Source organism: Dipodomys merriami, unplaced genomic scaffold (genome assembly GCF_024711535.1).
Source record: "Dipodomys merriami isolate MVZ:Mamm:240054 unplaced genomic scaffold, mDipMer1.0.p SCAF_56, whole genome shotgun sequence".
In the NCBI taxonomy this organism is placed as follows: domain Eukaryota; kingdom Metazoa; phylum Chordata; class Mammalia; order Rodentia; family Heteromyidae; genus Dipodomys; species Dipodomys merriami.
The window spans coordinates 7,004,370-7,019,720 of NW_027206135.1; the positions used below are offsets into that span (position 1 = coordinate 7,004,370).

At 44.2% G+C, this 15,351-nt stretch overlaps 1 protein-coding gene across 2 annotated transcripts in view; it reads right to left on the reverse strand.

The window, feature by feature from the left end:
* Nucleotides 1-2,439: 2,439 nt before the first annotated feature.
* The window catches only part of Atp1a4 (ATPase Na+/K+ transporting subunit alpha 4), a 40,141-nt gene continuing 27,229 nt past the window's right edge, over nt 2,440-15,351 (reverse strand). For both annotated transcript variants that reach the window (XM_070000292.1, XM_070000291.1), the window contains exons 14-23: nt 14,581-14,717; nt 14,089-14,239; nt 13,356-13,524; nt 11,752-11,906; nt 11,486-11,609; nt 10,162-10,307; nt 6,088-6,218; nt 5,839-5,940; nt 2,984-3,075; nt 2,440-2,739 (exon numbers count right to left, since the gene is read on the reverse strand). In XM_070000292.1, coding sequence (XP_069856393.1) covers nt 2,711-2,739; nt 2,984-3,075; nt 5,839-5,940; nt 6,088-6,218; nt 10,162-10,307; nt 11,486-11,609; nt 11,752-11,906; nt 13,356-13,524; nt 14,089-14,239; nt 14,581-14,717 — 1,236 coding nt within the window. In that variant the 3' untranslated portion in view covers nt 2,440-2,710. The remainder of the gene's footprint in view (nt 2,740-2,983; nt 3,076-5,838; nt 5,941-6,087; nt 6,219-10,161; nt 10,308-11,485; nt 11,610-11,751; nt 11,907-13,355; nt 13,525-14,088; nt 14,240-14,580; nt 14,718-15,351) is intronic.

A 15,351-nucleotide genomic window follows, 5' to 3' on the forward strand; every position in this document is an offset into this window, starting at 1 on the left:
CATGATTCCAAAGACAGCTAATAGCTACTATTTACTCCTCTGCCTTTGTCAAGACGAAGTATAAACAAGACAAAGGAATAAACACTGGGGGAAGGGACAATAACACATGGGAAACTTGATGTGCTGGGCCCTGTGCTCTACTTGAGGATGTTGATTAATTCTATACACAGATGTGACATGGAGCTGTGTGTGTGGGTGAAGATTAAGGCCTGTAACTTCTGGATTCCAGTGAGTAAGCTGAGGTATGGTACCCAGAAAGGACCTTTTTCATGGCTCACCAATGCCTTACTGTTCCTAGGTAAACTGTACAGGGAGACTGTAGATCAAAGTCAGACAACCCTACCCCTCAACCCTAGGGTATCTCTCATTCTGGATGGATAATGTTTGTTTTACATCCAGTCAGGGACATGGAATTCTACTTGGATAACTTTTCCATGCTCCAATGAGGGCAGACCTCATACAGCTAAGTAAGAAGAGCCACAGAAAATCTCAAGAGCAGGGCAGGAATGGGTCCAAGAGGGACAGCTGTCATAGTATCAGGAGAGGCCAGGGCAAGCAAGCCCAAGCATGGCATGTTGTTGCTGAAGAGACCTCAGAATCCTGCCTCTTGCTCTTCCAGCAGAGCTGCCCTGCCACTGCCAGAGCAAGGTGGCTGGGAGTGATGGGGGGGCCTGCTTCGAGGCTGATGGCCCAGATGATCATTTGCCCATTCTTCATTTTTATAGCATTCTGGGGAAAGGGGAACCATTGGGACAGCTATTGGAGCATTAAACCGGTTCCTCCACAAATCAGACCTTTTGTTCCCCTGAGAATGTGAGACAGGACTCCATAATAACCATGGCCACCTCCATCTCTCCATCCTCTTCTGCAGGGATCTTGTCTCTGGCCGTGGCATTCTGTCTCCTCTTCCACCCTTATCCTTTCCGATCCCCACCCCTCTGCCCTATCTTACCCTTCCCACTCCGATGTTCTGCTCTCTTCTTTCTACTCAGTCCTCTTCTCTCTAGGCTCTTGGACTTAACACTGCCTCAGCCACTGGTATCAAATGACCCTGAGTTGGGGCCTCTGTATTTTTAACCCACCAGACATCCATAGCTCCCTGTACTGAAACCTGAGGAGCTGGCCCCTCGTCTTCCCCTCCCCCTCCCCACCTCACTCACACACCTACTTGGCCCCTCCCTCCATCTTCTAGGGTCTAGTTCAGCCAAGTCAGCAGCCAGGGAGGACCCCACACTGCTACAGTCCTGTCCCCAGGAGACCTTGTGTTGGGAGAGGGAGGAGAATGGGAAGGAGAGAGACCTCTGAGGAGCCTGAGTGAGGGAGAGAACTAGCTATACTATACAGTGGAATAGACTCCTCTACCAGCCCATGCCTTTCATTCTCTAGACCCTTCCAAGGCTCTTTCTCTATCCTATTTTATTTTTCTATTTGTTCTTTATATGTGTCTTGGACTAGCCCTTACTTTAAGACTGATCTGTAAACTAAGGGCACAGACTCAGCAATCAGATAGACATTGATTTCCTCTTCTACAAAAGAACTGGAGAGGTGGGAATACATTGGTGTGAATTAATTGGTTCTATGAATATAGCTCTTGGCCCAGTGCCAGTCATGGTGTACAGTCACTTAATACAAGTGTTTTGTTTCTGGCAACAGCTAACGATCTCCTTGTAGTATTCCTTAGCATTTCTCTTTTAGTAGTCTTTTGGACAGACTCAACTCTCTACTCTGAAAGATGCCTGAGAATGAACTGCATCACAATGCAGAGTGGAGGGACTCACCAAGTGGAAGTGAGTGGGGAGGGAGGGTGTACAGAGGGGGCTGGGGAGAGACCTTGGAGAGGAGGGTGGGCTTTCTCACTCATCAGAGACCAGACCAGCAGTGGGCCCTGGAGCCCAGAGTGTAGGTCTAGCATGTGTTCAGACTCCATTTCAAGGCTAAACCCTAGAAGACAGGCTGAGGGATGAGGGTGAGACACCCTGACGACAGTGTTGGACATCAGGGGGACAGCGATCTGCCTCTGAGTTGGGATATCCCCCTATGTAACTGTCCCCAAGTCATTGAACTTCTTTGAATCTCAGGTTCTTCATCAGTGACACAACTCACAGCCTAGCATCTAAATTGACTAAGCAGCCAGACGACATGGAGGGCTCACCAAGCAGAAATGAGTTAGTGAGGTGGGGTCTAGATGAGTCAGCCCCTCCATTCCTGGGCATAGTGCTGTGGCCTTCACTATGTGATCTCAGCTAGACTTTTGGGGGCAATCATTTGTCATTTGCTCTCTGGGACAACTAGGTATGATTTGAGATACTCTCAAGGGACAAGGATGGCTGCTTCTAATCTCCTCCCAGCCTTTTCTCTTCTCAGGGTTTCCCTTGAGAAGATGTAGAGAAGGAACTTTGCAGTAATCATTCCCCCTAAATCAGACGTGACACATCCAGCTAGGTGAGGCTGTTCCAAACATTTACCATCTAGACTGGCTGCTGGATTCTTTCGGACCATGCCCTTCCTTGATGAACTCCAACCTGATGCAGGCTGATCTTCCCCTCAACCCATCCCATCCCCTACCCAGGATGCCTTCAGTCCAGCTCTAGAATTGCCTGTCTCTCTCATCCAAGTTGGTCTAGTGTCTCTGTCCCAGCTTAGATGTTGTTGTTGTCATAGTCCTGGCTTTCATGACCCCTCATGTCATGTGGAGTGTCTTCTGCTGAGTTTAGTAGTATGTCTCCTTCTCTAGCCAGCCTGTGGAGAAGAAGAGACCAGTGTGAACTGGGAAAGAGAACTTTCAAGGGGAGCTCAGCAAAGGGCAGGTAAGGAGAAGGAGGAGGCCACAGAGAGCATTGGAAGGGACAGGATGGCCCAGTCAAGGGAAGAGGCCTAGGCAGAGTTATAGTAAAGTGAGGATGTGAGTCTGGAGGAACTAGGTGAGATGGGTTGTTTGGGGGCTGCTGGCCATTTGGTCAGAGGAGGACCAGGGCAGCCTTACCGCCAGGCTGTAGACGGATGATTAATCTTCTGGTTTCATCATAGAGGAAGATAATAATGCTGTAGGGCACAGCACAAAGCCACCAGTTGAACCTGTAGAGAACAAGAGTTGGTCAGTGTGGCTGAAGCTTACAGGGGCCAGGTAGGTATAGCAAACAGTGGATATGAACTAAATCTTTCTTTTGTGTGTTCCTCAGACCTGCTGGGTGTTGGGAGACAGGAAGGTGAATAAGATACAGTTGATCATTCCTTTAAAGGGGTTCAGAGCCTGAGAGATGAAGCATAAGACAGACATAAAAAGTCATGATAATGTGATGTTATGTTTAGAGTTATGTGCAGTGTTTATAATGATTGTCAACTGACTTTTGTAGAGTTGCCCTGGAAGAGCCTCATGTTTTCTGCATACTCTAGGCCTTGCATCTATGAATAGGATCAGCAGAGCAGGATGAGACTCTCTCAGCCCCCTAGACATCTAGTGTAGGGATATTCTGCCATGAGGAGGGGACACACACACACACACACACACACACACACACACACACACACACACACACAATGTATGCGTATACATGCACTCCTCCACATTACATAAATAAGACACTTTTTTCTTGCTTGAGCCTCTTCTATAATTAGAGACCTAGAGACCAACAAGACAGAACTGGGGAGGGGTTGAATTAGGAACTTAGTTCTCTTGGGTGACTGAGAGAAGAGATGGTTAGATCCAATAACACTACTTTATAGAAATACAATGCAAGCCACACACGTAAAACCAAAAGCTTTCTCATAGCCACGTTAAAATCATTAAAAAGAAGTGAAATTAATTTCAAGAATTTTGACACAATACAGCTAAAAAATCATTTCAACATGTATATAATCAATATAAACTTAATGAATTCATTAGAGAGAGATGGTGTCTAGTTATGTGCCCAGGCTAGCCTGAAATCTGTACCTTTCTGCCTCAACCTCTGGTGCCAACCAAGCACAAAATAAGCATTACAAGGATACAATATAAACATTATTCATAAAGTAGTTCATGTTTTTCTGGAGGTGTGGCTCAAGAAGTAAAGCAAACTCTAGCAATACAAAGCTCTGAGTTCAAAATCTCAGTACTGCCAAAAAAACAAAAAATGGAGACAGTTTACATTCGTATTTTTGTTCTATGACTTGTAAATCCATTGGGTATCTTACACTGATGAAACCTCTCAACCCAGACACTACATTTTCTATAGTTAAAGGGAAATAGACTCCAAACAAGAGAATAAAATTCTATCTATCAGCTGGGTGCCAGTGGCTCATTCCTGAAATCCTAGCTACTTACAAGGCAAGATCTGAGTATAGCAGTTCAAAGCCAAGTTGGGCAGGAAAGTCTATGAAACTTTTTTTTTTTAATTTATTTTTATTTTTTTGGGTCCAGTCATGGGGCCTGAACTCTGAGCCTGGGTGCTGTCCCTCAGTTCTTCAGCTCAAGGCTAGCGCTCTACCACTTAAGCCACAGCGCCACTTCCGGCTTTTTTCTTTTTTCTTATGTGGTGCTGAGGAATCGAACCCAGGGCCTCATGCATGCAAGGCAAGTGCTCTACCACTGAGCCACCTTCCCAGCCCTGTGAAACTTTTATCTCCAATTAGCCACCAGAAAGCTGGAAGTGGTGCTGTGGCTTAAAGTAGTAGAGTGCTAGCTTTGAGTGAAAAAGCTCAGGGATAGCATCTATCTATCTATCTATCTATCTATCTATCTATCTATCTATCTATCTATCTATCTATCTATCTATCATCTATCTACCTACTTACCTACCTATCATCCAGGCTGGCTTTGGATTCCCAATTCTCTGCTTCAGCCACCCAAGTAGTTGGGTTTACTGGCATGTTCCACTGTGGCTGTCAGAAGTTGTATTTAAGAGCCAAAATTTTAATGTGGCTTCAGTTTTTGACTTTAAATGAATTAACATAAAAAATTCAGTTTCTTAAGCTCACTAACCATATTTCAAGAGCTCAGTGGTCACATGTGGATAGTGCTACCATGTTGGACAGTCCAGGCCTAGTCCAGGGTTCTTTCTCTATGCACACCACAAATATAAGCCTTGATATGCAAATAGTGTCTTGTTTGTGAGCATAGAAAGACATTTTTGCTTTATTCTCTGTACATTTTAAAATAAAAACATTCAAAAATATACTGATGTTAAAAGGAGCTGGACACCTGTGGCTTCTGCTTGTAATCCTAGCTACTCAGTAGGCTGAGATTTGGGGATTGAGGGTTGAAGTCAGCCTGAGCAAGAAAGTCCATGAGATTCTTATCTCCAATTAATCAACAAAAAATACCAGAAGGGGATCTGTGGCTCAAGTGGCAGAGCACCAGTCTTGGGCAACAAAGCTAAGCAAGAGAGCTAGGCTCTGAGTTCAAGCCCTGGGATTGATGTGTTTGCACACACATAATCCTGAAAATTGAACAAGACAACGAACCAGACAGCAGGAATTTCAGCATGCTCATTCCCATATATACCCATTAGAACATATTTATATAGATAGAACTAGCTAAGCATAGATTAAGCTATTTTTATGGCTATTTCAACTCTAAGCAATACCACATGTCATCATAAGAAAGATTTCACTAGATTGAACACTGGTAAGTCTGCTAAATTTGCATCCTTAGTGTCTTGTGATCATTGGCACCATCTCTTGATACTTCTTAGAGCACAGATGACTCTGTCCCCATGTCACTGAGTGTAGGCCCATTTATCCAGGCAGCACCTAGCTGGTGACAGGCTGGTTCCAACACAGGCTTCCTCCCACTTCCTTTCACATGCTTTCCTCATGCCTGTGCCCAGAGAGCTGCATCTCTGGGTCCCTTCCCTTACTCACTTGAGTGGGTACATCCGCAGAGCCACACTCATGCCTGGGGTATAGGACAGAAAAGCCGCCAGGAATGTCTCTTCCAGGAGCCCAAAAATTAGAACCTTGTTTCTGGAAAGAAACATTTATCAATGTGATGAAGGTGAGGAGGAAAAGGTCTGGGGGAAATGGCCTCTGTGTATGTGTGTGTGTTGGCCGGGAGGTGTGGGAGGGGAGCGAGAATGGGAAAGTGTTGGGGGCCATTGAATGGGTCCTTACTTCATGCCCTGCTGGAAGACTGAGTTGCGGCGAGTCTTGCAGATGATGAGGTCAGCCCACTGCACCACCACAATGCTGACAAAGAAGGCCGTGTGGCACGTGAACTCCACCACCTTCCGCTGCTCATAGGTCTGGGGAGGGCAGGCAGAGAGGCAGCGCAGTGGTCAGGGGGGTTTAGAAACACCCAGAGGCTTCTGGTCTGTTCTGCTTTCCAGGATCAGGAGGCTTGTTTGATCCTTCCTCTTTCTCTGCACTCACACTGCACTCACCACCTATCTCAGCACTTCCTGGGTTGTGCTATGATTTATCTGTGTGTTTTCCTTCCCTGAAAGTTCCTCAAGAGCCCTGATCTGATCTTATTTATCTTTGTGTCCTCTCACCAGGCTTAGTTCAGCGAATGGCATGTAGTAGCATGGCTCAAAAGATGTTTACTAACTTAGTAAGAAGTGTGATATAGAAGAAGCAGAATCAGAGGTCTTAGGTTAGAGAGGAAGGTGGGACCAGAGAGCAATATGACCCCAAGTAAAAAGGAATGCCCCCAAAGAGTGGTCAGGCATCCTAGCTCATGCTTGTAATCCGGGCTACGTAGGAAATGGATATCAGGAGGAGCTCAGCTTAAGGCTAACCCAGGCAAAAAGCTAGCGAGACCTCCTCCATCTCAAGCAAGAAGCTAGGCATGGTGGCTTAAGTTTATGGTCCCACCTATGTGGAAGGCACAAGTGGGAGGATCATGGTCCAGGTGAGCCTGGAAAAAATATGAGACCTTACCTTAAAAATAACTAGAATTAAAATGGTTGGAGATGTGGCCTAAGTGGCAGAGAGTAAGTTCAGGACTAGAGTTCAAACCCCAGTATATGAGAAGGGGGCGGGGATGAGGGAGGAAGAGGGGGGAAGGGAAGGAGGGAGGGAGAGAGGGAGGGAGGGAGAAAAGGAGGGAGGGAGAGAGGGAGGGAGGGAGGTAGGTATATTTACTCATTTATTCCATGGGTTTTGTCATTTGCATTTTGCACATAAGGAACTTAGATCTAGTGGGAGAGACAAATATGCTAACTATGCCAGTATTCAAGATAAGTTATACAAGAGAACTGTAGGGCTGGGAAGGTGCTCAGTGGTAGAGCACTTGCCTTGCATGCATGAGGCGCTGGGTTCAATTCCTCAGCACCACATAAACAGAAAAAGCTGGAAGTGGTGCTGTGGCTCAAGTGGTAGAGCACTAGCCTTGAGCTGACGAGCTGAGGGACAGCGCCCAGGCCCAGAGTTCAAGTCCCACAACTGATCACAAAAAAAAGGACTATAGAAACAGAAATACATCATCAAAATTAGACTGAAAAATTACTTAAAAATGATATTGTTGATTTGTCCTGAAAATAATTATTAATTTTTTGTTGTTGTTGTTGGTCGTGGGCCTTGAACTCCGGGCCTGGGCACTGTCCCTCAGCTCTTCAGCTCAAGGCTAGCATTCTACCACTTGAGCCACAGTGCCACTTCCAGTTTTCTGAGTAGTTTATTGGAGATAAGAGTCTCATGGACTTTCTTGCCTAGGCTGGCTTTTAACTGTGATCCTCAGATTTCAGCCTCCTGAATAGGTAGGATTACAGGTGTGAGCCACTGGTGCCTGGCCTGATAATACTAATTATTACTTTTTATTGTGAAAATACTGTACAGAGGAGTTACAATTACCTGGGCAAGATAATGAGTATATTTCTTATCTAGCATTGTAGCCTCCTCCTTTGTTTCCCCTTCCCATCCCATCCTTTCCCTGCCCTGAAAATAATTATTAAAAAATATTTTGGCAATGAATTCTGAAAAAAAAATCACTTTCTAGTCGGGAGTTGGTGCATCACACCTGCAATCCTACCTATTCAGGAGGCTATTTGAGGATTGTGATTCAGAGCTAGCTGAGGCAGAAAAGTCCATGAGGCTTTTATCTCCAATTAACCACCAATAAGCCAGAAGTGGAGGTATGGTTCAGGTGGTAGAGCACCAGCTCTCACTTGGAAAAGCCAAGTGAGAAAAAGATTGGAGAAAAAAAAACATGTTAAAGAACACTTTGTTTATAAATAACTCAGAGCAAACAAGAAATTAAAAATGTATGACTGTACAATGTTGATATACTACACTTTGAGTTATACTTTGAGAGAAATATAAGGTCTTAAATGATCAAAAAACAAAGCTGAAAATTGTTGTGTTAAGTATGGAATGTAGGTGTTTGACCAGCCACCGTGTTTTCAAGCATCAGATCACAGTGTCACATCATCCACTTACAGCTAGCTACCACTACCTGAGCCACCTCTGGTCATTTCTTCAGACTCACTGTCACTAAGTTAGGTTTAAATATCTATGTTGATGATCCTTTGAATACTATGTCTCATAGTTTCTTCTCTCCATCGTCTCTAACATATTGTCCTCCACTCCCCAACTGGGTGGCTTGTACCTGTGTTTAAACTTTAGTCATTATCCTTTCTAATGCCTGTGATTTCTCTGTAATTACATTTCTCTGCAATTTCAACTTTCTGACTGTATCTTTCTATCCTACTCTCTCTGGTATCTCAAGTCTCCATTCTAGCTCTTCTTGGATTTCCTTGGACTTACAATATGCTGATCTGAGAGAATTTGCTTCCTTGTTTTGAGGTACTAGGGGTTGAACCCACAAACTTGAGCATGCTAGGTAAGCATTCTATAACTTGGGTTATGCCTTTAGCCCAATATGCTTTATATACATATACATATGTGTATATATGTAATATATATGTAGTGATGCAGATGTGTATGTGTATGCATATGTGTACATATGGTTATATTTGTTTTAATGTACATATATGTAGGGTTATACCACTAATCAGAAATAAGCTCCATAAGAACAATAACTTGGTCAATTTTGTTTACTCTTTTTTTTGGGGGGGGGTCTGGTCGTGGGGCCTGAACTCTGGGCCTGGGCGCTGTCCCTCAGCTCTTCAGCTCAAGGCTAGTGCTCTACCACTTGAGCCACAGCGCCACTTCCGGCTTTTTTCTTTTTTCTTATGTGGTGCTGAGGAATCGAACCCAGGGCCTCATGCATGCAAGGCAAGCGCTCTACCACTGAGCCACCTTCCCAGCCCAATTTTGTTTACTCTTATATCCTCATGGTCTAGAACAGTACCTGGAACAAGTGGTGATTAATGAAACAAATAGGGAAAGATATTCATAAAATGAGGAGCTATCTTTGCTCCAGAAAATAGTGTGCTTCCTGGACATAAAGGAAAGAGCACTCTGGTATGAAAACTGCACTAGTGAGAGGGCCATGGGCCCTGCATTTGTGGCGTTTATCCTCAGGGAGCTGTTCTCAAGCTGTTTTCATAGTACTTTATGATACCAACAGGGTACAAGAGGAACTTTTTTCACCCTAAATCACTTTTAATTATCTTTTTTAAAAACAAATAAGTATATGTCACTACAAAAGCTTGAGTTGAAGGTTGAGGTGGTATCAGCAGGGTGAATGATGACAATTAGGGGGAATCACAGTTAAAACCTGGAAAAACAGAAATCAGCTAGGAAATGTCTATAAGATAAAAAGACCCTCCAGCCGGGCGCTGGTGGCTCACGCCTGTAATCCTAGCTACTCAGGAGGCTGAGATCTGAGGATCGCGGTTCAAAGCCAGCCCGGGCAGGAGAGACCGTGAGACTCCTATCTCCAATAAACCACCAGAAAACCGGAAGTGGCGCTGTAGCTCAAGTGGTAGTGCGCTCACCTTGAGCTGAAGAGCTGAGGGACAGCGCCCAGGCCCAGAGTTCAAGCCCCACGACCGACCAAAAAAAAAAAAAAAGACCCTCCAGCTTTAAGGAGCCAAAGGATCTAGAAGTTAAGGCTATAAACAGTAGGAATGAACAGATATGAGGTCATTGTAGGCAAAGCAAGTTTTCAGGTCTAATTGGAGACTGTGGTCAAATGTACTCAGATGAGACCGGAGATGAGATATCAACTCTCTCATCTACCTCCCTTTCCCTTTCCTTAAAAAAAAATGAGCTCAACATACTTGCCTGTCCTCATTCTCACTCTTCTTAGTCATTATACACTACCCCACCCTTTTTACTCACCCACTGTTGTCCGTAGCTGTCCTCCAGGTCATTTAAGAATCTATTGTCCCAGTTCAGGCGGATGCCCGGCAGATCAAAAGGCATGAAGCCATTCTCAGCCATGACCACAAAGTAGGTGAAGAAACCAGCCAAAGCTTGGATCATTCCTGTGAAGGAAAGAATTATAGGATGGACACCCTGGTTTAGATAATAACAGATGACAGGAGGAATGGGGCTAGGACTTGCATACACAGTGATGAAGTTTCTAGATGCCATCAGCCTCTGACTTGGTCATCTCTATGAGGCTTGTTTCCAAGTTGTGACATTTGTTTCTAGACAAATGTCTAAAAACCCAGGATCACTGAATCATGCAATAATTTTTTTCTTTGTATGTGTGTGTGTATGTGTGTACATACAAGACCTGGGGCTTGAATTCAGGGCCTGGGTGCTGACCTGAGCTTTTGTGCTCAAGGCTAGTGCTCTACCATTTGAACTACAGCTTTACTTCTGACTCTTTCTGGGAATTAATTGGCGGCAAGTCTCAGGACTTTCCTGCCCAGCCTGGCTTTGAACCAAGATTCTCAGATCTCAGCCTCCTGAGAAGCTAGGATTAGTCTGTGTTTTTTTATTCACGTTTCATCTCCTAGATATTTGAATGATATCTTTTTATTTTTTAAGATAAACAGAGTAAGTTTATTTGACAGTGAAAGGTAAGCCATGGAAGAAAAGCAACAAAACTCCATTCAGAGAGGGGTCCAAAGAAGAATCCCTGATGATGTCTTTGATCTTGTCCATCTCTCATTATCCTTTCTGAAACACTCTAATGTACTTGGCAATTCAATAACAAAGACCTTTTATGGTTTTCAAATGCCTTTTAGTCTGGCCTCAATATTAATGTTACCTGAGTACCAAAAAGTTGGTTTATTGAATCTTCTTTAACCATGCCACATGAACGTCCCTGTCTATTGGTCAGCGAACAGCCGACTGTCTACTTAGTAGCTGAATCCCTATCCTCTCAACACGGAATTGAAGTCGAGTTTCCCCAATTATAGCTTTCCGATAATCCTCGTGATTGGTGTGCTGTGTGTGCTTCCTGTTGTGTGTGAGGTCAATACTTCTTCCTTGGCATCTGGAAAGATACTATCATTTTGCGTATATTTGTTCCTTTTCTATTGTACTTTAACTTAAGGGCAGATGAGAGGTCAGGAGTTATAGGTCTTGTGCTCCCAGGGTCTAACATAGTTTGTTGTTGATAAAGAACCTCCCTGACTTCAAAACAGAGATTCTTCAAATGGCCAGGGTGTCTACTTCCCTCTCCCCTCACCCTTCACTCTTCTAGGCTTACCAATCTGTCCATAGGCCATGCCAATGAGACGGTAGTTTACCAGGTTATCAACCTTTGGGTTTCGTGGACGCCTCTTCATGATGTCACTTTCAGCTGACTCATAAGCCAAAGAGATGGCAGGGACCTGGAAGATGAAAGGTGACAATGGTAAGGTCACAACGTGAAGAGAGAAACTCAGAAGTCGCACTAGTTCTGCTCCCTTTCTGTTTGCTTGCGCCTCATCTATGGTACATGAGTTCCAGTGCAGGACCCAGTCTGGTGCTCACCATGTCAGTGCCCAGGTCAATGCAGAGGATGCTTATGGTCCCCAGGGGCAGGGGGATGCTGAAGATGATGAACAGCAGGAAGGGAGTGATCTCGGGGATATTGCTGGTCAGGGTGTACGCTATGGACTTCTTCAGATTGTCAAAGATGAGACGACCTGGAGAGGATGGTCAACCTTCTGAGAGAAGCATCGAGAGGACCCACCTCCCATAGATTACTTCCTGAACAGAAAACCCATTACAAAGAAGCATCCATGAAAATGCTGGGTCTAGTTTTCTTTCTCAATTGTGTATCTATTAAGTAGAGCCCTAATTGATGACTATGTTCTGACCGTGTACTCTTTGTTCCCGGTTCAACATAGCTAATGTTATCTGATCTCTGAAAATTAAGCAGTGTTGGGACGTTAATCCTGAGATGTCTGAGAATGTCAGGATTAAACCCTTTATAAGATTAAGGCTCAAGTGAAAAGAGCTTGGGCCTGGGACAAGCTTGGGTTTGAATCTCATTTTCTGACCTAACCAACTTGTGACCTTGGGTACCTCTTAGCTCTTCCAGCATCATTGCTTCTGCCTTGCGAGACAGCTGAGCCCTTCCCTGGCTACCCTTTCAAAGACTGCAATCCCTCTCTGCATTCTCTCCTTAATTTTTTCCATTCTTCTTAATATACTATAACATTTGCTGCTTTTATTGTCTGTTTTCCCCCCTAGAAATTAAGTTACATGAGAGTATGTGCTGGGTTTGTTCCATACACTTAGAATAGTGCATTACACATTGCCATCTCTCAAAAGTAATTATATTAAATGGATATAAAAAATAAGCAAAGTGTTGGGATCATTCTAGGAACCATTATTTACATGCAGATAGTCATGTTTTAGTGAAAATAGCTCCAAGCAGAAAGATGGAGTCTGGAATTCAGCATTTTGGGATCCTCTTGTCATCAATGGACATCCTCTTCAGAATTTTTTTTGGAGAAAAAGAATGCTTAACGGTGCTTATGTAATTAATTCATAGTCTTCAACTGATCTTGACTGGTTCCTGTCATTCAGGGAACAGGTTCCTAGGGGGCCTTGTTGAAGACTATGTGACATGGACTTTCCCCAGGATTACGGCTGTAGAAACTTGAATACCAGTGAGAGTACACAGAAAGTACTATGATAAGACAGAGTCCTAGTCTCCCTGAAAAATCTTGTCTTCCCTCTAATCTCATCTATAGCTGGATCTAATTTGCAATTTTTAAAATTTTTTTTAATTTTTTATTTTTTGGGTCTGGTCGTGGGGCCTGAACTCTGAGCCTGGGTGCTGTCCCTCAGCTCTTCAGCTCAAGGCTAGCACTCTACCACTTGAGCCACAGCAGCACTTCAGGCTTTTTTCATTTTTCTTATGTGGTGCTGAGGAATCGAACCCAGGGCCTCATGCATGCAAGGCAAGCACTCTACCACTGAGCCATCTTCCCAGCCCAAATTTGCAATTTTTTATAATGATTTTTTTTTTTGCAGCCCATACAGGTTGTGGTGGTTGGATGATGGAAAAAGAAGGTGAAGATGATTTATGCCAAGTCCTGCCTTAATCTAAGGGTCACGTCCCAACCCTGGCACCTAGTCCTCACCCTCCTCCACGCCCGTGATGATGGAGGCAAAGTTGTCATCCAGCAGGATCATGTCAGCCGCCTGCTTAGAGACGTCAGAGCCAGAGATGCCCATGGCAATGCCAATGTCCGCCTTCTTCAGGGCAGGGGAGTCGTTCACCCCATCACCCGTCACGGCCACAATGGCTCCCTGGTAAAGTCAGACAGGAGTGAACAACTACTGTGGTAGAATCAGGATCAGTTTGATTTCAACATCTCATTTTTTTAAGGTGCTAGAACAGTTTATTAGCAGAGGAATAGGACAGAGAAAGAGTACGCCATGTGGAAGACAGGTGTTTATCTCAGGTCTGCCATCTTGGGCCGCCTTCCTGTTACAGAACTTGGCCTTGGGTTCAATATTGAAAATTGGATGGCATTCTGATTGGCAGGTCTTTTTTCCATTTTCTGTAGGGTTGAGTGATCCCAGTCTTTATTTATTTAGTCTTTTGTCCTTTTTTACTTCCTTCTTTTGTAACCACCTGCCCCCACTTTGCGTCATCTTGCTTCTTGATGCAACGATGTTTGATTCAGAGCTCTCAACCCTTCCTTTTCCTGCTCCCCACAAGGTATCTAAGCCCTCAGGAAGTCTCTACACTGAAGCCCTCATGCAGTTCAAGATGTGATGCTCTCTAATACCTCCCCTCTGCTTGGTTGAATGCTGGGCTCTGCGATAAGATTTCTACTAGGGTTCCCAGGGCTCCTGGGTCTGCCTTACCTGCCTCTGACACCCTTCCACAATGATGAGCTTCTGCTGAGGGGAAGTACGAGCAAATACAATCTCCTTATAATTTTTGAGGACGTAGTCCAGTTGCTCTGAGTTCATTCTCTTCAAATCTGAGCCATGCACCACGATGGCTTTAATATCCCTGTGGGGAAAAAGAATGTCAAAAGGCTACATCTGAATGTGGAGAACTCACATTAGCCTACTAATTTCTTTTTTCTCTCCAACCCTGTCTCCTCTCTATATATGCAGTCCCCAAATCGACCCATTACATCTCCTCTTCCCTTGCCAATCACTCCTCTCTTTCCTAAAAATCCATTGACTCATTACTTTGCTATTTCCCTATAATGTTTTACTCTGTCATGTATAATCCCCCACAATCCTACCAACTGAAAGGGACTTTAAGAATTTTGGTAAGTGATGTCTGGGTTGGGCATCTGAGGATGGAGAAGAAAATGGCAGATCAGAGTTCTTTAGGGATCTCACCTAGTGTCTACCTGGCTGACAGGAATATAAAGCCGGGCAGCAATGTCCTCTGCTGTCTCACTGTCTTCTGAGATGATACCCACATTCTTGGCAATGGCTTTAGCTGTAATGGGATGATCTCCTGTTACCATGATCACCTGAGTTGTAGAGGCAAAGAAAGAGAAGAGTTTCTTCAGAGACGTTCTGAATCCTTTGTCTTCTCTTGTAGGAATAACTCACTACTTTCACTCAACAAAGGTTTTAATAAATCATTTACAAGAACACATTATATAGACCAAAAGCTTTTCTATTGTGGCTTCAACACCTGGGGGGGAATCAGGACCCCAAGATGATTTGATTTTAGATTGTCCAGGAACATTTCAGAGATTTGAGTCTAATAGAATATTTAGAACTTAATTATTTCAGTAGCTATGCTGCAACCTTGAGCAACAACACAGAAACCCCTATACACAGAACAAGTGGTAATGAAGGGTGACTGGAATACTCCATCTGCCTAGCAAAATTTCACCAGAGCCCAGTGCATTCAGATCTTTACTCTAGCTCTTTTCATCCCATTCCCTTGCCATGACCCTCTGTTTCAAGTTATGTTTGGCTTTCTGATGCCTGGTCCCATTATGTTCCTCCCCAAAGAAGGTACTCATGCTCTGTGCTCTCATAGTATTCTGTTCTTTATGTCAACACTTTTCACTTCTCTGTGTGATGATCACTTATTTTTCTCTCCCTCCATTGGAGGAAGGTGAAATGTAAGATGCTTGTTAATCATCTTGATCT